This window comes from Ictalurus furcatus, chromosome 4 (genome assembly GCF_023375685.1).
Source record: "Ictalurus furcatus strain D&B chromosome 4, Billie_1.0, whole genome shotgun sequence".
In the NCBI taxonomy this organism is placed as follows: Eukaryota; Metazoa; Chordata; class Actinopteri; order Siluriformes; family Ictaluridae; genus Ictalurus; species Ictalurus furcatus.
In genome coordinates, this window is record NC_071258.1 from 18683548 (window position 1) to 18709236 (window position 25689).

Below are 25689 nucleotides of genomic sequence, written 5' to 3' on the forward strand. Positions count from 1 at the left end.
AACTGAAACTTGGAAACTCTGAAACTCTCTTACATGGCTGTAATTAATCATCATAAATGTTGTTTATTTCTGCTAATTCCATGGTTTATTTTACAAACATATTCTGCATTAGTCAAAAGAAAAAAAGTTTATTTAATGAAGGTAAAGTTAAATTGTTTTTTAAAGTAAAGTACCAGTCAAAAGTTTTAAAATATTTGTTCATTCTTTATTATCAAATAACAGCTAAACAAAGCTATGAAATAACCTATTCACACAAGCCTGCACCCAAAATAAATTTGATGAAATGTTTCACTGTCCATTACATGTAAACTGTCCCTCTTCATTATGTTGATATTATTGTAAAGATGAAAAACAAGTGGTCTGATTACGCTAATTCAGCCAAAAAGAGCCTTTATACAATTTCCCATTGTAACGAGATTCGAACTTATTCGCTCAATAATTTTTCATTTTGATGATGAACCGAATTATCAAGTTGAGCTATGCGATAGTGACACATACTGGACGGACCTTGTTTGTACCAGTCTGCAGCCCGACCAAACTGTAACTATTTATTTAAGCAGTGGCTATTTACCACCCAAATTAAAATGTATTTTGGTCAGATAAAGCAACAGTAACATGGGCAGATCTTTCGGGAGGATGAGATGGAAAAACAGGGGGGCTGAAGCCCCGTGAAATGGGTCTAGCTATGCCTACAAGACTGTGTACTTAAGACCACGTCCTCAATGTGAAAGTGAACTTCAATCCCATGAAGCATTGCGAATGATGTACTCAAATAAAATCTATGCAGAAATATAAAACTACTGATTTAATTGTTGTTGGTTATAAGTATAGAAACAATATAGTTTAAATTTATTGCAAAATATTAAGATATATACAAATATTTAAGCAGTTTGAGACTGTAAGGTCACCAACTCGATTACGTCATTCTCAGTGCTTCAAGGGAGTGAGCGTTCACTGCAGAGAACCACGATTTTTACTTCCAGAACCCAACTTTTGTGGTATGAAATAGTGGATTTCAAGAATAAGGATTTCATCCATTTATTTAATTAAGTAAAATGATTTTTTTTTTAAATAAAGGTTTTTTTTTTTTTAAGTACAATACTCTTTAACTACAATAAGTTTTGAAACTCTTGGTTATTCTAGAAAATTTTTTTTCACATTTTAGAATAATATTAACATCAACAAAGATACTGTATGAAATATCACAAATGGATTAAGTCTGTCCACTTAATCTTTAATGTAGGAATGAACTACAATCCCATGAAGCATTGGAATGATCATTCCAATTCCAATTAAAAACTGTGCAGAAATATAATAAAAGAATGCTTTGTAATATTATTTTTTTTACAATGACAGAAATCTCTGCCTACTCCAAATGTAGTTTGAATTTTTTCATCTTCAGAACATTTGAAGGAATATTGTTAGCTCTTGTGATTGTGATGTTCCTCATTTATATGTCCTTTTTTAAATCGCACGCTAGGGGAAAAAGGCTTAATTGACAAGTATTATTTTTCTTGTTTGTGTGTACGTGTGTGTGTGTGTGTGTGTGTGTGTGTGTGTGTGTGTGTGAGAGAGAGAGAGAGAGAGAGAGAGAGAGAGAGTGAGTGAGTGCATATATATATATATATATATATATATATATATATATATATATATATATATATATATATATATATATATATATATATATATATATACACATACATATACACAAATGCATACATATAAACATAAATCTTTAGGAACCACTGCTCTACAGTGCCCTCCACTAATATTGGCACCCTTGGTAAATATGAGCAAAGAAGGCTGTGACAATTATTTAACCTTTTGATCTTTTGTTTAAAAAAAAAAATCACAAAAATACTCTCCTTTCATGGATATCAAACAATTGCAAACAAAACACAGGTTGATTAAAAAAAAAAATCTTTGTTAAATATAGGTGTGCAACAATTATTGGCACCCTTTTACTTTGTGCTAGCTCACTTTGCAAAGACACCAGCTCTGAGTCTTCTCCTATAATGTCTGATGAGGTTGGAGAATACATGGCAAGGGATCTGAGACCATTCCTCCGTACAGAATCTCTCCTATCCAGATCCACAGGTACTTTTCCATATGGTTACCTTTGTGTGTGCACCAAAACCACTTCTGGTGTTTAATGTTAAAAAACTTTATCTTGCTTTCATCTGACCATAGAACCTGAGCCCATTTGAAGTTCCAGTAGTGTCTGGCAAACTGAAGACACTTGAGTTTGGTTTTGGATGAGAGTAGAGGCTTTTATTTTGAAGCCTTTCCAAACAACTTCTGGTGATGTTTGGAGAATTTCTGACCCCAAGATGCAACTAACTTCTGCAAGTCTCCAGCTGTGATCCTTGGAGATTTTTTGGCCACTCAAACCATCCTCTTCACAGTGCGTTGAGACAATATAGACACACATCCAATTCCAGGTTGATTCATAACATTTACAGTTGACTGGAACTTCTTAATTATTTCCCTGATGGTGGAAATGGGCATTTTCAATGCTTTTGCTATATTCTTATAGCCACTTCCCATTTTGTGAAGCTCAACATTTTGCCGCACATCAAAGCTATATTCCTTGATCTTAACCATTGTGATGAATGACTAAGGGAATTTGGCCTATATGTTATACCCCTGTGAAACAGGAAGTCATGGTTGAACAATTTCCTGCTCCTAGTCACCCAGCTGTACTAATAAAGAATTTAAATATCAATGGGAATACACTTCAATATCTTTTTCTCATACAAATTCATGGGGGTAGCATTAATTGTTGTACACCTATATTTAACAAAAATATATATATTTTTATAAACCTGTGTTGTGTTTGCAGTTGTTTGATATCCATAAGAGCAGAGTATTTCTGCATATTTTTTTTTTTTTTAACAAGAGGGTAAACAGACAATTTTCACAGCTTTCTTGGCTCATATTTACCAAGGGTGAAAATATTATTGGAGGGCACTGTATATTCACAAACCCTTTATATCTGTGTGTTTATATGTAACCTTTACAGTTGCTCCAGGAAAAAAGATCCAGTTGGCAGTATCGGGAGGATCAAGGTTATCCTCCAGCAGTGTGGGTTTGTGGGCCATGTTGACCAGTAGTATATTATCCAGTCCCCAGCAAGACTCATAGCCATTAGGCCCCAATGCAGCCTCCTGGGACCACCTCAGGTGCACAGCCTCTCCCTTAAAGCTTGGTGGCACTGTAAGCAGATGCACCACTGTGCTGCTGTTTGTAGGTGCTCTAGAAAAGAGAGAGACATTGAAAGATCATTAATTTAATTGAGCAATAAACAAAGTTGAACAAAGTTCTATAAAGATCAAGTTTGATGGACTGAATAGTCTTGCTGACAATGAAAGTTATATTTCCATATATATCACACTTTATATTTCCATATATATCACACTTTATATTTCCATATATATCACACTTTATATTATATATTAAAATATAGTACATTTCCAATATAGAATAAAAACTACTGCAGCTGACAGAAAATCAGCACAATACTGGAAAAAAAGTTTTATTGCATAACAACTGATGTAGTGACAGATCTAGGGGGTTATTGGGGCTGGATGTCTGTGCAAGGAGGGTTAAGGAGAAACCTGATCTTCTCCAAGGTAGTCCAACCACTTGAAATGTTCAGTCTATAGGAGACAGTTATGCTGGGATCTGAATAACTGAAACGGCAGGATCCAGAGCCTAAATAAAAACACATCCATCCACAAACATTTGAACAAGAACAGGATAAGCACACTAATACCTACCTAGAATATTTAACGTATTAGCATCAAGCTAAACTGAATGCCATGGATAATTTTCCACCTATTATTTCCATCTCCTTTCATGGGGTGGCTATAATCCATTGGTATTCTGAGTACCCTACCTTCCCTACTCAATCTGGCCATGAAAAATTTATGTCCTCAACACTGTAGAGCTACAGAAATCAATGACTGAACCTCAATTGCTCTGGGGTATGTGGTGCATGAGGGAAATTCTGAGGCAGGCTGATTGTGACAATAATACTGGAGTTTTTAAGAAGGAGGACTAAAGATATAACTGAAGATCAAGATTTAAGATAAATTACAGATGGAGACTAAAACGTGGATTATTTAGAATTATGAAGAGATACTCATGGTAAATTGTTATTAATAAGGGGTGATTATAATACTTCAGAGGATACCATTGATATAGCATTAACACTGTGGGACTCATGTCTACAGATCTGTTTTTAAGCATGCATCTTAATATGCTCAATATGAATTGTCTCCTCTTTTCCATTAACAGGAGATGAATGAAGATCTGTGTAAATTGTGTTTTCCAAAATCTAGTAAACTATCTAGCATAATAGGCATAATTATACTGTCCTAATGACTGAAATCTATATAGTTAGCCTTAATTTAGGTTTATGGAGCTCTTAAAAAATATGACTTTAGGATTTCATCTTAAGATTATAAATTGTATTTTACTGTATGTTTTACATAATTCATGCTGAATATGATCCATATTTTAAACAAAAGTGAAATGTATTTACCATGCATACATACAGTTAGTTATGCATTGAGTTTATATACAATTTATTACTTACCCAGTGCAAACTGTAGTACTGAGGCAGTGCTTGTATTAAGAGCCACTGTGATCTAAACCAACAACAGAACACAAGTTATATCAAAATCCACTTTTTCCCATGCAAAAAATCTACTTTTTCCTACAGTCATGTGAAAAAACAAGTATAAACCATGTAAATCATTGGCATTTTTTTACATATTTGGACAAGTAAACATTTGATCCTCTTTGAAACAGTGCCTATTAATAGTTTATACATGCTATCAAATGACACATAAAATTGACATTTTGTAGTAATTTTCACAATTTAAATGAACAAGCAACAGATCAGTCACCTGGAAAAAGTAAGTACACCTCTACCTTTATCACATTAAATCCATAAAATTAGAATCAGGTGTTTAAGATTGGGTTCCAGTGATTAGAACCTGCTTAGGGAGTGCAGGTAGAACCTGTCTTATATATACCCATCTCATATCTAGTGTCTGGTGCTCCCTTTGTTATTGAGATCTGTAAGGCCTTCACAAAAAATGTTGTGGATGCCCATGAGTCTGGCAAGGGATTTAAAAAATCTGGCAAAGATTTCAAACGACTGTGGATTTGTCCTGGACTGGCCATTCCAGCAAATCCAGCCCAAGAGCACACCGTCTGATGCAAAATGAAGTCTCCAAGAACTCCCAAATTTTATTACAGGATCTGCTAGTAAGTCTTGCAACTGTTGGTGTCAAAGTGCATGGTTCTACAATCAGAAATAGATTGCACAAATTTGACCTGCATGGGAGGCGTGCCAGGAAAAAGCTCTGGACAGACAAATCAAAGATACAGTTGCTTGCAGACATGTTTGGCGCAGACCAAAGACAGTTTTTCAGGAGAAGCACCTCATACCAACTGTGAAGCACAGTGGTGGAAATGTTATGGTTTGGGGTTGCTTCACTGCCTCAGGGACTGGACAGCTTGCATTAATTGATTGAACCATAAATTCTGCATCATATCAAAGAGTGCTTGAAGATAATATGAGGCCACCTGTCCAAAAGCTGAAGTTGAACTAAAAGTGCACCTTTGAACAGGATAATGATCCTCAGCACACTGGCAAATCCACCAAGGAATGGCTCAAAAAGAAGAAATGGAGGGTTATGGAATGGCTTAGTCAAAGCCTGGATTTTAATTCCACTGAAATATTGTGTGAGGATTTAAAACGAGCAGTACATGCAAGAAAACCCCCCAAAATCTTGCAGCTGAAAGAATATTGCATAGAAGAGTGGTCCAAAATTCCAGCAAGCATGGTGGACAACTCTTCAAAATGCCTACAAGAAGTTATTTCTGTTTAAGGGGGCAATACTAGCTTCTGAGGTCAAGGGTGTTCTTACTTTTTTCACAGAAGAATATCACATCTATTAATGTTTCAATTGAATAAATGATTGAAAACGCTATTTTTTTTCTTTTGGTTTTGGCAAGTATATCAACTTTACAAATAGTCACTGTTTCAAAGATGCTCAAATGTTTGCTTGTACAAATATGTCAAAAAAGCCAACAATTTCCATGGGGTGTACTTGTTTGTCCACATGACTGTATGCACTGATAAATTGTATTAAATGTATGTGCATGTGTTCTATTTGTGTTTATATAATGCCAAGAAACAGCATAAACTATAATCTTCAAGGATTAAAAAGGACCCCCTTACACGACATACAGTGGGGGAAATAAGTATTGGACACGTCAAACTTTTTTCAAAAGTCAAATCAAATCAGTATTAACTCAGGAAATCCGGAAATATAAAGAATTCACAACATTAAAGTCCATAAATAAAGTTATGTATAATAAAGTGGAATGACACAGGAAAAAACTATTGGAAAAAGTAATTCTCCAAGACAAGGTAAGGCAAGGAACCAGCTGAAATAATTAAGTAATTATACCTCCTATCTGTGCAAATTAATATCAGCTGGGTTAGTAAATTGATGGTCTATAAAAAGACTTTTCGTTACCAAGGTGTCACACAAGATACATCTCATGATGGGTCAAAGTAAAGAGCTGTCCCAAGACCTTCGCAACCTTATTGTTGCAAACATTGATGGAATCAGATATAGATGTATTTAAAAACTTCTTAATCCTCCAGTAAGCACCACTGGGGCCATTATCTGCATCTGGAAGCAATAGTACTCCGTCATCAACCGGCCACGCACAGGAGCTCCTCGCAAGATTTCTGACCAGGGAGACAGAAGAGTAGCCCAAGAGCCAAGGACCACTTGGAAAGAGCTCCAGAAACACTTGGAGGCAGCAGGTGCCATCGTCAGAGAGAAAACAATAGGCAATGCACTCCACCACCATGGCCTCTATGCATGCTCAATCCGCAAGATTCCATTACTAAAGAAAAGGCTTGTTGAAGCTTGTTTAAAGTTTGCTACAACTCATTTGGACAAGCCTATGAAATACTGAGAGATGTAGTCTGTTCAGACGATAGCAAAGTTGAGCTTTTTGGCTGTCATACTACACACCATGTTTGGAGAAGAAATGGCACTGCACATCACCCTAAAAACACTATACCAACAGTGAAGTTTGGAGGTGGAAGCATCATAGTGTGTGGCTGTTTTTCATCACATGGTACTGGCAGACTTCATATAATTGAAGGAACGATGAATGGAGCCCTTTACCGGGAGATTCTTGAGAATCTGCTGCCATCCACCAAGATGATGAAGACGTGGTTGAATATTCCAGCAGGAAAACAGTCCAAAGCATACAGTAAAGGAAACCCTCATGTGCCAACATCACACCTGAATATTGAGGCTGATTCATTTCTTCATACAGGGACCCTCTTGAAGCTGTCATTATGAACAAAGGCTCCTCTACCAAGTAATAAATAAATTTCAGTTAGCATGTTCAATACTTTTTACCTGTGTCATTCCACTTTATTACACATAACTTTATTTATGGACTTTAATGCTGTGAATTCTTTATATGTGTGGATTTCTTGGGTTAATACTGATGTCTTGTGAAAATTTCATGTGAATAGCCTAATAGGAAATATATTTACTGAAAAGAATTTTGACACATCCAATACTTATTTCTCCTGCTGTAAATAAGGTGCTGTGTATTGAACCGAGCTGATCCAATATTTGTTTAGATGATATGAAGAGTTTATAGGGTGATAAAATATTTAAATCAAATGCAGACAATGATATGCAAATTAACATGCAACATTTTCACCAACACCAGAATCAGCATCAACATCAAAATCAGCATCTTCGCTATGAAAAGTTTATCATCATGCATCCAACAGCTATGCTGGACTGGCAACAGGCAACCCAAGGCCATCTCATTGGAGCGCAGCAGCAGTGGTATATGCACTGTACGGGCGGAGGATTCTGACCATGAGATGTTGAAACATTGGTGGGGCTCCAAACAGCCAAAACGGAAAAGTGACAAATTGGTGTAACCCAAAGGGAGTGAAATGGGCAGTTTTTCTCGAGATATTAGAGTCAAGGGAGTCTGACAGTACCCCTTGATTGTGTCCAGCGTCGAATAGTGTCACTCACTCTTTGGACATTGAACTTTTAGCTGTGGGAATTTGTCCATATTACTTGCCATATGAATTATCTTCTGCCATACTGATCAGTGTTTACATTTGACCGTCAGCTGATGAGGAAGTGACATTTGATGCAAAACATGCCACTGTTGCTAGGTTATAGTCTCAATACCCTGAACCTTTTGTGGCCATTACTGGAGACTTTTACCATGTAAATCTGGACTCCACTCTCAAAACTTTCCACCAGTTTGTTGCCCTGGCCCCACTTGTTAGATCATCCGATAACCTCATCTTGCTAACAACTCGGTATGTTCCTACAGTTCAAAGGCAGCCTGTCCCCACAAGGACTGTGCAGAGGTGGCATCAGGAAGGATTGGGATGCGTTATGCAAGCCACATGGGGATGATATAAATAACATTACTGACTGCATTACAGACTACATAAATGTTTTGTGAAGATACCACCATCCCAACCAGAACTGTATGGTGTTTTCCTAATAATAAGCCTTGGATCACCAGTGACCTGAAGTATCTGTTGAATAAAAAGAAAAGAGCCTCCAGGTCTGGTGACAAGGATGAGCTGAAAAGGGTACAGCACGACCTGAAGGCGAGACTGACAGAGTGCAAGGACTCTTACAGAAAAAAGCTGCAAAATAAACTCCAGCAAAACAACATAAAGGGGTGTGAGGTTGAGCATAAACATGTGTGGTTGAGCATGAAGCAGATTACAAACTTCAACATCAAAGACCATCAGCAGGGGAGGCAGACTGGATGGCGCCAATGAGCTGAATGTGTTTTTTTAACAGGTTCAGCACAGGACCCCTAGCTGGGCATTCCCAAACTGGATGAGTCTTCTCATCTCAGACACAAAATCAACCCCTACCTTGACCCCCCATTGCTGAGCAATCCTGATCACATCTCCCCAATTCCAACCACCACAGGGATGACCACGCTTTCCTGCATGACTGTGAAGATCAGCCAGGTTAGAAGACAGCTGGAGCAACTTCACCAAGGCAAGGCTGCAGGCCCTGATTGTATCTGTCCAAAGGTCTTGTGCTACCCAGCTTTCTGGTATCCTACAATGCATCTTTAACCTGAGCCTGATGCAGGAAAGGATACCGGTGCTATGGAATACATCTTGTTTGGTGACAGTACCTGAGAAACATGCTCTAGACCCTCTTCAGTTTGCTCATCAGCCTCATGTGGGTGTGAATGATGCTGTCATCTACCTGCTACAGCATGCTTACTCTTATCTGGATGGTAGGGGTGGCAGTATGAGAATCATCTTTTCTTTTTCTTTTTTTTTTTTCTCCAGTGCCTTTAATACTATACAACCACTTCTATTGAGTGAATAGCTGCCAAGGATGGGTGTCAGCATGTCCATTGTCTCCTGGATTGTTGACTATCTGTTGGTTAGGCCCCAGTTTGGGGAGCTCCCTGTCTGATTTGGTGGTTATCAACACATGAGTGCCACAGGGGACTGGCCTGTCTCCATTTCTGTTCAGTCTGTATACCTCAAATTTAAAGTATAACAGCAGAAGTTCTCTGATGACTCTGCGGTGGTGGCATGTATTAGAGATGGGAAGGAGTCAATGTACAGGGATCTGGTGGAAAACTTTGTGGAGTGGTGTAGCAGGAATCCTTTGCTCCTTAATAAAAAAAAGACCAAGGAGATAGTGGTGGATTTTAGATCAAAAACTGTGACCAAGCCCATAAACATCATGAGTGAGGAGGTTGGAATTGTTAAGCACTACAAGTATTTGGTCTCTACTTGAACAACAGACTGGACTGGAGGACCAACACAGATACTGTGTATAAGAAGGGGATGCGCAAACTCTATTTTCCGAGAATTCTATACTCTATTTTCAATGTATGCACCAAGATGCTACCAGTCTGTGGTCGCGAACACCATCTACTATGCTGTGGTCTGCTGGGGCAGCAGCATTAGTGTCAGACATGCCAGCAGGATCAATAAACTCATTCGCAAGGCTAGAACAATCATAGTTCCAAACTATCTGCTCTCCATCTACTGCTCTCCATCATGGACAATTCATCCCACCCCCTTCATGACACACAACAAAGATACCAGAGCTCATTTTCCAACAGAGTCATTCAGCTCCGCTGCCATAAAGAATGTTTTATGAAATCATTCTTACCATTCACCATAACACTGTACAACAGCTCATCGCTGAGTGATAGATGAACACACTACTGCACAACCATCTGTCCATACTGTTGTATATATTATTCACACTCTTCTGTACATACAGTGCCCTCCATTAATATTGGCACCCTTAAATATGAGCAAAGAGGGCTGTGAAAAATTGTCCTTATTGTTTAACCTTTTGATCTTTTCTTAAAAAAATTCACAAAAATGCTCTGCTCTCATGGATATCAAAACAATTGCAAACACAACACAGGTTTATATAAAAAAAAACTTTGCTAAATATAGGTGTGAAACAATTAATGGCACCCCTATGAATTCTTAAGAGAAAAATATATTTGAAGTATATTCCATTTTCACATATTTACACCTAGTGCACCAGGGTGACTAGGAACAGGAAATTGTTCAACCATGACTTCCTGTTGCACAGGGATATAAATATGAGGTAACAGAGGTCAAATTCACTTAGACATTCATCACAATTGGCAAGACCAAGGAATATACAGTATCTCTCAAAAGTCAGTACACCCCTCACATTTTTGTAAATATTTGATTATATCTTTTCATGTGACAACACTGAAGAAATGACACTTTGCTACAATGTAAAGTAGTGAGTGAACAGCTTGTGTAACAGTGTAAATTTGCTGTCCCCTCAACACACAGCCATTAATGTCTAAACCGCTGGCAACAAAAGTGAGTACACCCCTAAGTGAAAATGTCCAAATTGGGCCCAATTAGCCATTTTCCCTCCCCAGTGTAATGTGACTTGTTAGTGTTACAAGATCTCAGGTGTGAATGGGGAGCAGGTGTGTTAAATTTGGTGTCATCGCTCTTACACTCCCTCATACTGGTCACTGGAAGTTCAACATGGCACCTCATGGCAAAGAACTCTCTGAGGATCTGAAAAAAAGAATTGTTGCTCTACATAACGATGGCCTAGGCTATAAGAAGATTGCCAAGACCCTGACACTGAGCTGCAGCACGGTGGCCAAGACCATACAGCAGTTTAACAGACAGGTTCCACTCAGAACATGCCTCGCCATGGTCGACCAAAGAAGTTGAGTGCTCGTGCTCAGCATCATATCCAGAGGTTGTCTTTGGGAAATAGACATATGAGTGCTGCCAGCATTGCTGCAGAGGTTGAAGGGGTAGGGGTCAGCCTTTCAGTGCTCAGACTGTACTCCGCACACTGCATCAAATTGGTCTGCATGGCTGTCGTCCCAAAAGGAAGCCTCTTCTAAAGATGATGCACAAGAAAGCCTGCAAACAGTTTGCTGAAGACAAGCAGACTAAGGACATGGATTACTGGAACCATGTCCTGTGGTCTGATGAGACCAAGATAAACTTATATGGTTCGGATGTTGTCAAGCGTGTGTGGCGGCAACCGTGTGAGGAGTACAAAGACAAGTGTGTCTTGCCTACAGTCAAGCATGGTAGTGGGAGTGTCATGGTCTGGTGCTGCATGAGTGCTGCTGGTACTGGGGAGCTACAGTTCATTGAGGGAACCATGAATGCCAACATGTACTGTGACATACTGAAGCAGAGCATGATCCCCTCCCTTTGGAGACTGGGCCGCAGGGCAGTATTCCTGCATGATAACGACCCCAAACACACCTCCAAGATGACCACTGCCTTGCTAAAGAAGCTGAGGGTGAAGGTGATGGACTAAACCCTATTGAGCATCCGTGGGGCATCCTCAAACGGAAGGTGGAGGAGCACAAGGTCTCTAACATCCACCAGCTCCATTATGTCATCATGGAGGAGTGGAAGAGAACTCCATTGGCAACCTCTGAAGCTCTGGTGAACTCCATGCCCAAGAGGGTTAAGGCAGTGCTGGAAAATAATGGTGGCCACACAAAATATTGACACTTTGGGCCCAATTTGGACATTTTCACTTAGGGGTGTACTCACTTTTGATGCCAGTGGTTTATACATTAAAATGGCTGTGTGCTGAGTTATTTTGAGGGGACAACAAATTTACACTGTTACACAAGCTGTACACTCACTACTTTACATTGCAACAAAGTGTCATTTCTTCAGTGTTGTCACATAAAAAGATATAATCATCCACCCACTACCGCTCACTCCGTCTTCAGGGTCGCGGGGGAACCTGGAGCCTATCCCAGGGAACATTGGGCACAAGGCAGGGTACACCCTGGACAGGGTGCCAGTCCATCACAGGGCGCAATCACATACACACACTATACACACTCACATTCGTACACTACGGACACTTTAGACATGCCAATCAGCCTACCATGCATGAAGAAACTCCGGTTTCCTCCGGGAGGAAACCGGAGTACCCAGAGGAAACCCCCACAGCACGGGGAGAACATGCAAACTCCGCACACACATGGCCCTGGCAGGAATCGAACCCCGGACCCTGGAGGTGTGAGGCGAACGTGCTAACCACTAAGCCACCGTGTGCCCAAGATATAATCAAATATTTACAAAAATGTGAGGGGTGTACTCACTTTTGTGAGCTACTGTAGCTGTGCTGTGCAGCAAAGAGTTGTTGAGCTTCACAAAATGGGAAGTGGCTATAAGAATATAGCAAAAGCATTGAAAATTTCCACCATCAGGGCAATAATTAAGAAGTTCCAGTCAACTGAAAATGTAATGAATCAACCTGGAATTGGATGTGTGTCTATATTGTCTCAAGACACTGTGAAGAGTCACCTACATCACCAGAAGTTGTTTGGAACAGTTTCAAGAAAAAAACCTCTACTCTCATCCAAAAACAAACTCAAGCATCTTCAGTTTGCCAGACACTACTGGAACTTCAAATGGGATCGAGTTATATGGTCAGATGAACTAAAATAATGCTTTTTGGCAATAAAAAAACAGAGGTGGTTTTGGCACACACAGAGAGGTAGCCATATGGGAAAAGTACCTCATGCCCACGGTTAAATATGGTGGTGACTAATGTTTTCGGGCTGTTCATCTGTCAGAGGACCTGGCCATTTTATTAGGATACATGGCATCATGGCATCAAATATCTACAGATAGTAAATGAAAACCTGACTGCCTCTGCCAGAAATCTTAAAAGGGGCCGTGGTTGGATCTTCCAGCAGGATAATTATCCAAAACATACATCAAAATCAACACAAAAATGGTTTACTGATCACAATATCAAGGTCCTGCCATGGCCATACCAGTCCCCTGACTGGTAAGGTATCATAGGAGAAAACTCAGAGCTGTTATCTTGGAAAAGGAAGGTAGCACAAAATATTAACTAAAAGTGTGTCAATAATTGTTCCACATATATTTAACAAAGATATTTTTTTTTGGATGAACCTGTGTTTTGTTTGCAGATGTTTGATATCAATGAGAGCAGAGTATTTTTGTGATTTTTTTTTTAAACAAAAGATCAAAAGGTTAAATAATAAAGACAATTTTTCACATCCTTCTTTGCTCATATTTACCAAGGGTGCCAAAATTAGTCGAGGACACTGTATGTATATCTGTACATTCCCAACCATCTGTACATACAGGAGTGCTTGAAAGTTTGTGAAACATTTAGAATTTTCGATATATTATATAATATGGCACATACATATATAAAACACAAGATGGCGGCTCACACAGTTGCAGCGGCTCACGGCTCTCCTTTTCAGTGCTCTTTTTTGTTGTTTTTGTATTATTTCTTTATTACTTGTTTGTGCATTATCGGTTCTACGAACATTCGCTATACAAGTCAGAAGCTTATGGATATTGGGGACCAACACCGAATACCTATTTCGAGAATCTTTCATCACACGCACAACATCCCAGACGACATAGCAAGATTGGAGGGCTCTCCGTGGATTGTTGTCGGGTCCAGAAGGCGGCGCAGACGGAGGAGGGAGAGGAAGCAAAAGTGCGGATGCAGGTCCGGTGTTATGTTAAGGCTAAGAAAACAACCACACAATCCCCTTTACCGAGCCTGTTTCTCTCCAATGCCAGATCCCTAGTGAATAAAATCGACAATTTGGAATTACAACTAGCTGGAAATCTCTACGTTCGTGATTGCTGTGTTTTGATTATTACTGAAACCTGGCTTCATCCGAGGATACCCGATGCTAGCATGTAGCTAGCAGGTCGTACTATGCTTCGCTGGGACAGGACTGAGGACTCCGGTAAGAGCAGGGGGGGACTCTGTACGTATGTGCATGAGAATTGGTGTAATAACGGAACAATGATAGATAAACATTGTTCCCCTGACCTCGAGTACATGTCTGTAAGATGTCGGCCCTTTTTTCTACCGAGAGAGCTAACAGTAGTGATTATCACGGCTGTGTATATTCCACCCGACGCCAATGTGAACACGGCGCTCTCTCTCCTGTTGAACACCATAAACGAACAGCAGCGGGCTTACCCCGACGGTGTTCACATAATTGCAGGAGACTTTAATAAGGCGAACTTGAAGACTGTACTCCCGAAATTTTATCAACATTTTAAGTGTTTTACTAGAGGGGCGAACACTCTGGATCATGTTTACTCCAACATTAAGCATGCGTATAGAGCCATACCTCTCCCCCACCTCGGCCAATCAGACCATCTCTCCCTCCTGCTCTCCCTTGCCTACACCCCCCTCAGACGCAGTGTCAAGACCACTATAAAGACTGTTACCACCTGGCCTGATGATGCATTCTGCAAACTACAGGACTGCTTCGAACAGATAGACTGGGATTTATTTGAACATCAAGAGCTAGAAACATTAACAGGAACGGTACTGGACTATATCAAGTTCTGTATCGGAAATGTGACTGTGGACAAAAACATTCGGGTTTTCCAAAACCAGAAACCTTGGATGACCAAACAGGTCTGCACACTCCTCAAAGCCCGCGGCGCTGCCTTCAGGTCTGGTAATAGAGCTCTGTACAGAGCCGCTTGTGCCAACCTGAAAGGTGGTATTAAGGAAGCTAAGGCGGTCTATAAGAGGAACATAGAGTCCCACCTGTCCAGCAAAAATAAACGGAAGGTGTGGCAGGGTATACAAAACATCACGAACTACAGAGGCCGTGTTGCAACAACAGGAGACCTGAGTGTGATGCTGTCAGAAACATCACAACAACAGCACTCATCTGCTCCAGCCTCACCTCCACCCTCATCTGGCTCCCGTACCAGTCCAGCCCTGCCTCCATCCCCTCCTGGTTCCTGCACCACTCTACTTACTGTGAGGGAACACTATGTTAGACGGATGTTTCTGGCAGTGAACCCCAGGAAAGCTGCTGGCCCAGACGGAGTACCTGGTAAGGTGCTCAGATCATGTGCCCACCAGCTTGCCCACATCTTTACCAGAATCTTCAATCTCTCCCTGGCCCAAGCAGTCATCCCGTCCTGCCTAAAATCAGCCACAATCATCCCAGTGCCAAAGAAGTTGCCCACCACTAGCCTAAATGATTATCGTCCTGTGGCCCTCACTCCAGTTATCATGAAGTGCTTTGAGAGATTGGTTCTTCAGCACATCAAGGACTACCTCCCCCCAGACTTCGATCCTTATCAGTTTGCATATCGCGCAAACAGATCCACAGAGGATGCTATCGCCGTAGTTGTCCACTACGTGTTGAGACATCTAGAGCAGCAACAGAGCTACGTCCGGATGCTTTTTGTGGATTACAGTTCGGCTTTTAATACAATCATTCCGGACATTCTCATCACCAAATTGGTCACTCTTGGCCCCCCCCCCCCCCTCACATGTGCCTGGATAAAGGACTTTCTCACCAAACGGTCTCAGACAGTGATACTCGGACCCCACCTCTCCTCCACTCGCACGTTGAGCACAGGTTCTCCACAGGGCTGTGTGCTGAGCCCCCTCCTGTACTGTCTCTACACATACGACTGTAGTCCAGTCCACAATAATAATCTTATCATCAAGTTTGCTAACGACACCACAGTGGTCGGACTCATCTCAAAAGGAGATGAGGTAGCCTACAGAGAGGAAGTCCTAAACTTGGCAGCCTGGTGTTCAAAGAACAATCTGGCTCTAAACACCAAGAAAATCAAGGAGCTCATTGTAGACTTCAGGAAGCACAACACTGAGCTGGCCCCCCTTTTCATCAATGGTGAGTGTGTGGAGAGGGTCCACACCTTCCGGTTTCTTGGCGTCCTTATCTCTGCAGACATCTCCTGGACGGACAACATCACAGCGGTTATTAAGAAGGCTCAAATGCGGCTACACTTCCTGAGGGTTCTCAGGAATTGCAATCTGGACCCCAATCTGCTGCTGATCTTCTACCGCTCGTCCGTTGAGAGCCTGCTGACATACTGTATCACGGTGTGGTACGGTAGCTGCACCGCGGCAGACAGGGAGAGGCTTCAGAGAGTAATAAGAGCAGCACAGAAGATCATTGGCTGCCCTCTCCCCTCCCTGATGGATATTTACACCTCCCGTTGCCTCAGCAGAGGAAAAACCATCATTAAGGACAGCTCTCACCCAGGCTTTGATCTGTTCAATCTGTTGCCCTCAGGGAGACGTTACAGGTGCATCAAAACAAGGACTAATAGATTTAAGAATATTTTTTTCCCAAAAGCTATTACCATTCTAAACACATACATGTACTGAGTTCACAGCATAAGTATATAGTGTCTCAAAACTGTGCATTTCATAGTACTTCCCCCATCCGCCCCAATATCTTATTTATTTATCTTGTTTATTTATCTTGTTTATTCTTCTTGTTTATTTTATGTACATGTTGGCACGGAACAAAAAAGGAGTGGCTCTTAATTTCATTGTACATGTGTATAGTGACAATAAAAGGCATTCATTCATAATATCACTTGGATAAATATGACCTAAAACATAATCAGATTTTCACGGAAGTGCTAAAAGTAAATAAAGGGAACCCAATTAAACAAAGTAGACAAAAATGTTATACTTGGCCATTTATTTTTTAAAGAAAATATTACATATCTGTGAGCATAACCTCTAGGATTAGCAGTTAATTTGATGGTGAAATTAGAGTCAGGTGTTTTCAATTAATGAGATGACAATCAGGCTTGAGTGAGCTGCCTGTTTTATTTAAAGAATAGGGATCTAATAATAGGGCTCTATAAGTCTAAAGCTTCACAACACATGTTATGGAAGTGTATCATGGCATGAACAAAGGAGATTTCTGAGGACCTCATAAAGAGTTGTTGATGCTCATCAGGCTAGAAAAGATTACAAAACCATCTCTAAAGAGTTTGGATTCCACCAATCCACATTCAGACAGACTGTGTACAAAAGAAGGAAATTCAAGACCATTGTTACCATCCCCAGGAGTGGTAGACCAACAAAGATCACTCCAAGAGCAAGACGTGACAGTTCACGAGCTCACAAAGGAACCCAGGGCAATTTCTATGCAACTAAAGGCCTCTCTCACATTGGCTAATGTTACTGTTCATGAGTCCACCATGAGGAGAACACTGAACAACAATGGCATGCATGGCAGGATTGCAAGGAGAAAGCCTCTGCTCTCCAAAAAGAACATTGCTGCCCATCTGCAGTTTGCTAAAGATCACATGGGCAAAGCCAGAAGGGTATGGAAAAAATTTTTGTGGACAGATGACACCAAAATAGAATTTTTGGTTTAAATGAGAAGCGTTATGTTTGGAGACAGGAGAACACCGCATTCCAGCATAAGAACCTTATCCCATCTGTGAAACATGGTGGTTGTAGTATCATGGTTTGGGCCTGTTTTGCTGAATCTAGGCCAGGACAGCTTGCCATCATTGATGGAACAATGAATTCTGAATTATACCCGTGAACTCAAGGAAAATTTCAGGACATCTGTTCATAATCTGAATCTCAAGAGAAAGTGGGTTATGTAGCAAGACAATGGCCCTAAGCACACAAGTCATTCTACCACAGAATGGTTAAAGAATAATAAAAGTTAATATTTTGGACTGGCCAAGTACAATATTCTGACCTTAATCCATTAGAAATGTTGTGGAAGGACATAAAGCAAGTAGTTCATGTAATGGAAACCCCTCCAACATCCCAGAGTTGAAGCTGTTCTGTACTGAGGAATGACATAAAATTCCTCCAAGCTGATGTGCAGGAGTGATCAACAGTTACCAGAAACGTTTAGTTGCAGTTATTGCTGCACAAGGGGGTCACACCAGATACTGGAAGCAAAGGTTCACATACTTTTGCAACTCACAGATATATAATATTGGATCATTTTCCTCAATAAGTAAATGACCAAGTATAAGGACCAAGGAACCAGCTCTCACCATGGTTTCAATAGATTGAGGTGGTATATTTGATGTGCATTACCTCTATCCATTTGCTTGACATCATAGTTGACTTCTCCAAATTGCCGTATGACCTCAACGGGTCCTTGCCACTTTGCAAGTAATTTAGAGCTCGACATGTGTAGTAAGAGTTTTTCCTCCCAGGTCCAGAATGTACTGAATTTCATTTTTACTGTTAGAAACTCCACCTTCCCAGTTTTCCCTAATGACATCCAAGATGCTGGAGGGCTTCCACCCGTACAATAATTAAAATAGAGAAAATCCCACAGAGAGTTGTGGGACCTCTCATACTGCAAATAATAGGGGCTCGAGCCACTTGTCCCAATTTCGAGCATCCCCCGTGAACGAACTTACGAATCATGTTTTTTAATGTTTGATTTAACTGCTTTACCAAGCCGTCTGTTTGTGGATGACAAAATCTGGTGTGAATCAGTTAGTATGTGTGTGCATTTCTGCCAAGTGGTATCTCTCTCTCTCTCTCTCTCTCTCTCTCTCTCTCTCCCTCAAAGAGACACAAATAAATAGACCTGCGGTAATAAGACACTGGTTTGACTTGCCTCCTTTCTCTCCACAGGTGTCGCTTGACCATGCTCCTGCTGCCATATACTCTTTCAGCCATGATCGACTCTGGAGCAGCTGGGAGCAGCTGCATGCTCATCCGCTCCAACACCCCTTACATGTTCAAGCTCTGGATGGTGGGCCCATAGGAGGAATATCAATCACCTATTGCACTGAACCCTTCTTGATTTGTGTCAGCACCCTGCACAAAGAACGACTATTCCTATTAATCACAGTCATGAACAAGTACCTGGATGTGTTGCGATTCCCATGGGATTTTCCAGGACATACTGGTTCACCCACTGTCTCACACATTGTCTTCAGTCCCGTAATCTCCTTGCTGCATCCACTTCACTTCACCAGCTACAAGTTCATTCCCCCTCTGTATCAGGAGTTCAAGGAGTGTTCAGTAAAGCCAAGACCAGTAGTCTCCCTCCCCATTGTCCATATGACTGCACCATTGAGAGTGTCATGGATGAGCGTAAGGTCACATCTTTGAATGTTCCAATAACTGTAAAAGTGATGCAGCAGTTCGTGGGGTTGAGGAATTTCTACAGGAGATTCCTCCAGGGTTTCAGATCCATTACATTGCCCCTCACCTCATTGCTTAAGAAGGGGTGCAAAAAGCTCTGATGGAACACAGCTGCATAACAAGCATTCAACCATCTCAAGAAGGCATTCACTATAGCCCCCATCTTGAAACATCCTGACCCTCCAAGCAATCCAGTGTTGAGGTAGATGCCTCATTATCTTCAACTGAACAGAACTGTGACATTGGTAACAGGGAGCTCCTGGCAGTTATGTTGGCCCTGGAAGAGTGGAAACACTGGCTAGAGGGGGTGTTGCTTCCATTCATGATCTACACAGACAACTAGAACATGGAATATATAAAGACAGCTGAAAGGCTGGACTCTCGATAAGCATGGTGGGCACTATTCTATATCAGGTTCCAGTTCACTCTCTTGTATCCTCCTGTCTCCAAGAACACTAAACCTGACTTCCTCTCATGTTTATACCCTACTCCTCCTCAAGAACAGACTGAGGAGCTATCTTACCACCTTCCCATTCTGTTTAAACTTGGGCGGTGGACAAAATGATTGACAATGTCCCGGAGCAATGAATACCCTCCCAGAGCTCGACCAGCAAAAATATGTGCCACCACGTCTACAAGACAAGCCCATCATTTGGGCACACTCCTCCCCAGTGTGCCCGAATCAAGTGGAGAGAGCCAACCAAGAGATACTGTAAGCCAAATTTCATCATAAGACTTATGGCTCCTGGGAAACAGTTCTCTGACCGTAGCTCTGTCCTCTATTTCTGATTATGGCCCAAACTTTGGTTAACACCTCAGAATCTTGTCCTGTATATGGCTTTGATCCAAACCTGTTCCAGCATGACAGTGCCCCTGTGTACAAAGCAAGGTCCATGAAGACATGGTTTGCCCAGGTTGAAGTGGAAGTGTCCAGCACAAAGCCTTGAGTGGGATGTTTACTTTTGGCCATATAGTGTATAGTCAAAGACAATTTTTCACCAACCACACACTGGAAATGTACTTAACATTTACATATGTAAGGAAATGTACACTGTTGTCCCCAGTCATTAACAATTACTGGATGAATAACATATGAATTACTGATAATGTCTGTAGTTTGAAACTGCCATAATATTAAGTGGACAGTAATCATAATTGACACTTTTGTGCTGTCAGTTAATTTTGCCAATTTTAGCATAGCTTGAGGGACAGTTATCATTGTGGTGAATTTACTGTGCCAATTTGCCAGTAATTACTGCACCTCCTCTTTAATTTGAAATAAAAACATCTAATGGTACCTAGGCACGACTGTGTTCAGTATTCTAGCATACTAATAGGCAATACACATATACAGACATTAATCGCCTAAAAATCCTTTCATACATATCTAACTAATGTTACCTTGACCATCTATTTTTAGTCTTAGTGAATTGATGACATGAGTCATTTATCATATAGTATGTGCATGAACGGGCCCCATGCCAACAACCTAGCCCTTATCCTGTAAAGTCTCACAAGCTGATACCATATATTGACAAAACAAGCATTTAACAAACTGCTTAGGCTATGTCCACATTAATCTGGATAAATTTGAAAACTCATCGTTCGCCTCCCCCGCAGAAAGCCAGGTGGACCGGACGGCCACAGTCACATCCTGCTAGTAGGTTTGATTGACACAGGGAACTATTGTCTCAAGCCGGAAGGTTGATTTATCGGCCAGAACTATGGAAACTGTGAGTCTGGCCCCTGAGGGGCACCAGCTCATACATGGCCTCTCAATCAAGGTTATATAGACCATGTTAAATGCTAGAGCATCATCCATTAGAAATTGTATGCATTCAAGTGGCAATTTTTTTTCATGGTCTGAGGAACACCAGTGAGACCCGCTATAGCTACAGTCCAGGAATGCTTCTCAGCAGGGTTGGCTCCTTCTACAATTAGGGTCTACGTGGCTGCCATTTCAGCTTGCCATGCCTCTATTGATGAAGCCTCTGTGGGGCAACCTCCTCTAACTTCGAGGTTTATGCGTGGTGTCAGGTGGCTGAGGCCCATCTGCAGACAGCTTCTGACAAGCTTCTGACTCTATAGGTAGCTCTTTTGGCTGGCCCTGACATTTCTGTTGCCCCTTCCTGCCATGACTTTGCCCCTGGATTAGCCAAGGTCTCCCCATATCCTAGGCTGGATTATTTCTACGTACCCATGTCTGCTGCCCAGCCTGTGGTGTAGCAGGCTTTCTCCTCTCCTCCACTCCTTACAATGGAACAAGGAAGATTGCACCTACCATGTCTAGTGAGGCCTCCTTGTACCGCTCCGGCCAGTAGTGTAAGTCAGAACAGTTGCTGGTCTGCTTGGCAGTGACAGTAGAGGTGATGCTGCATCAAAGCAGCACATCTCTGGATAGTGGAAGCAATCTCTATTGCTTATGAGGCGCATGGTCTCGCTATACTTCCTCAAAGGTTTTATTTAAGGGGTACCCTTACAGGATGTATGTTCTGCAGCTGGGTGGTCTACGCTGCACACATTCATTCGGTATTACAGTTTGGCATTATTGGCAAGCTCATATATGTTTAATCATAAGAGTTAATATCCTCTTAGAGTTTCAGTAAAATTAGCCTAAAATGCTTAGGCATACCAAAATTAAAATTAAAGCTGTTCTTGAACCATTTGGAGTACATGAATGGTTTTGGTCTCTTTTGAAAGGTGCCACTCTGAAGCTTTTATCTCCAGAAGTCAGAATCATGATAAGTGCTACTGCTATTGATTAATAGAAGTTTTAACACACTGAAACAGAAGGGGTTTTTTTTCGACCTGATTTTTTTTTTTTTTGTATACGGATGCTTACAGCTGGGACCTATTAAGTGGAAAACACAATTAAACCACAGAATGAAGCCTTTCCTAGTCCAAGTTCAGATTTGATATCAATACCAAAGAAAATTAATATTTTACACATTTTTCTTAGGACATGTTCATGCGTTTCTACCAAATTTTTTACCGAAAACTTTTGGAGACTTCAAAGGGCCCTTGGTAACCATGTACACAAACCTAGGATAACAATTGGATCAGTGGACTACTATGAGGCTTCAAAGGTTTCATGTTTGTTTGTTTGTATGTATGTTGTTGGTCTGTAAAAGATGTTGATTGTAGCTGCTGTTGTGATTGTATCTTTAAATGGTTTATAACAGTCGAATCACAATATTCTTAGCTTTCCAACAGTATATGGCATGAGTACCTACGTACTACTTGCAGCTGTGTAAATGACAAAGTTCTCTAATAACACTGCAAAAAAAACATGTTAAAATTCCAAATGCTAAGGCAATATCTCTGCTGGACCGCACTCCCTGGGAGATTCCCGTTCGCAGGGATCTATTGTCTCAAGCCAGAGGGTTGATTTTATCACCCTCAGCTGGAACTATGGAAACTGTGAATCTGGCCCATGAAGCGCACCAGCTCATAGATTCAGGTCCCTCAACAGATGTTGTAGAGACCATGTTAAATGCAAGGCATGTCAGTCAGACCCAGTAAACTGAGCAATGGCTACAGTCCTGGAGTTCTTACAGGAAGGTTTCTCAGCAAGGTTGGCTACTTCTACAGTTAGGGTCTACGTGGACACCATTTTGGCCAGCCACACCCCTATTGATGGAGCCTCTGTGACAGGCCATACCCTCAGTATGACAGAGTGGGTATACTCGTTCCCACAGCATGGAGCTCACACAACATTGAGTTCCCTTTGAAAGGAAACATCTGGGTTATGCAAGTAACCCCATTCCCTGAGAAGGGAACAAGACATTACATAGCTTTGTCATACTGGGGTATGCCTGTAAATTGCATCTGCACTTCAGACCAAGAGAAACTTATGACGTGGTTTACAGGTGCCATTTTATGTTCACGCAATGCGTGATATGCCACATAACAGACACAGATACCGATAACACGTGAGTTCCCCCAGTCTAACGCTCACGCCACATCTCATGCGCTTCTCAGGGAACAGGGTTACATGCACAACCCAGATGATTTGAATAACACTCTCCCAAGTGGATAAATTTGAAAACGCCATTTTAGTGTTTCAATGTGGACTGATAAAACAGAGATATTAAAAAATGATGACATATTTTAAGTCATGTGATGCAGTCATGTGACCCATGTAACTCAAAACAAACAAGATGGTGGACGATGTACTGCAGTTGTTAAATAGAATTGATAGCATTGTTAAAGATTAATGTCACTTTATACAACCTTCAGATTGCATTTTTAAATAAACGCCTGACGGAAATGATGCAGGCCGAAGCTTTTACGTTTTATGCATGTGTATTATAGGGATATAAGCGCTTTCAGCTGTTTCAGTGTGGACAAGCAATTTTTGGAAAACGTTTAAAAACACCAGTATAGATGGAGAACATTTTAAAATGAAAATGCAATTTTCAGATCTATCCGGATTAATGTACAGTGCCCTCCACTAATATTGGCATCCTTGGTAAAGAAGGCTATGAGAAATTGTCTTTATTGTTGAACTTTTTGATCTTTTGTTAAAAAAAAAATCACAAAAATACTCAAGCTCTCATGGATATCAAACAATTGCAAATTCTAAGCACAAATAACAATTTGCAAACTTTTATTCAACTCCTGAACCAGGTGCTCTGTGGAACTTTCTGGCAAGCTGTCTTTCTTCTAGCTGGAGTGACCGAGTAAGCAAAATAACTATGTTGTAAAGCAGCAATATTGTTCCCAAATTAAGAAACTGTTATTTACAGTTGACAATGATAGTCATCTAATAACATTTTACCAGCTTTATCTAAGATTTTGGGTTTGTTCAATCCATGAGAGATCAGAACAATTTGCTGCACACACTATCACTGTCTAATATATAGCCAGGACATACTTGCAGTGTAAATCAAAACAAAATCCTTTAAGTGGCATTTCATTATTGTTCCACTGACGACTCACTCTGCCTCCTGGCTCCACTAAGGACATTGCTCCTTCTCCCTGCTTCCTAGTGTATGTTGCTCCCCCACCTTGCTTTGTGGAGGATGTCACTCCCCCCTCTGGTACCATGGGCGATGTCACTCCCCCATCTGGATTTTCAGTGGAGGTCACTCCACCCTTTGTCTTTGGCTCTGCCCTGTGGTAGCACCCAAGGTAGTGCACTACCCATGAGCCCCAGCACGTCATAATTCCTCATTAATTGCTCTCACCTGTGTCTGATTATGCCTTGTTAGTGCCACTATTTAAGTTCTTGTTTTTAAGTGTCTCACTGTCAAGCTTTTGTTGTAGCTGTTTGCTTGTATGTCCTTAGACTCATTCACAATGCATGTTCATAGTTGTTTTCATTTTTTTTGTTTTTACTTTACAGTAAATTATCTGCATTTGCACCCCCCCCCCCCCCAGCTAGAAGTAAGCTTTCTGATTACATAGTATCCCTGGATGGCTTTACTGTTTCATCATGTACGACAGTAAAAGACGGTGTGATTATTGACTCCAGTCTATAATTTTAAGCTCATGTAGATAATATTACTAGCACAGCCTTCTTTCGTTCTTTCAGTGCAGATTTTGACATCATTGATCATATCCTCCTTGATAAACTAGAAAATATTGTTGGAGTTAAGGGAATGGCCCTCTCCAAGCACAGGTCTTATTCGACTGATTGTTATCAGTTTGTAGATGTAAATGGTGACTTCTCAAGTCAAGTCAAGTGAGTTTTTATTGTCATTCCTCTATATTGGTTATATAGATGAGCCCATGGGATGGGTGAGAGGGGGCATCTGCAATACTGTTAGTTTTACAGATGCAGTGGTTATTGTATGAGGTGTTGATGGTGGGCAATGAGACCATGATGATCTTTTCAGATGAGATTATCTTCTCACAATCTGCTGTAGGGCCTTGTGGTCATAGACTGTGCAATTCCAAAACCACACGGTCTAGCTGGTCTATACACGATTACACAGATCTTTTTTGTGATTGTTGTGGCCAAAAATGCTTGATTTTGTGGCAGCTTTTATCAAAATTTTCAGACTTAAGAACTACAGTGCTGTGAGTCCTGATTTCTTCTGTTGTTGTGCATATCTCATACTAAATAGTTTTAGATCTTTAAATGAAATACAACATAAAAAATGTATGCTGAGTA

The 25689-nt window shown here is 40.9% G+C and overlaps 1 protein-coding gene across 1 annotated transcript in view; it reads right to left on the reverse strand.

Annotated features, from left to right (window-relative positions):
- reln (reelin) overlaps positions 1 to 25689 on the reverse strand; it is a 633795-nt gene that overhangs the window by 413498 nt on the left and 194608 nt on the right. Inside the window, exons 8-10 of the mRNA XM_053623241.1 lie at positions 4604 to 4655; positions 3621 to 3717; positions 3018 to 3258 (exon numbers count right to left, since the gene is read on the reverse strand). Of these exons, the coding sequence (XP_053479216.1) occupies positions 3018 to 3258; positions 3621 to 3717; positions 4604 to 4655 (390 nt within the window). The remainder of the gene's footprint in view (positions 1 to 3017; positions 3259 to 3620; positions 3718 to 4603; positions 4656 to 25689) is intronic.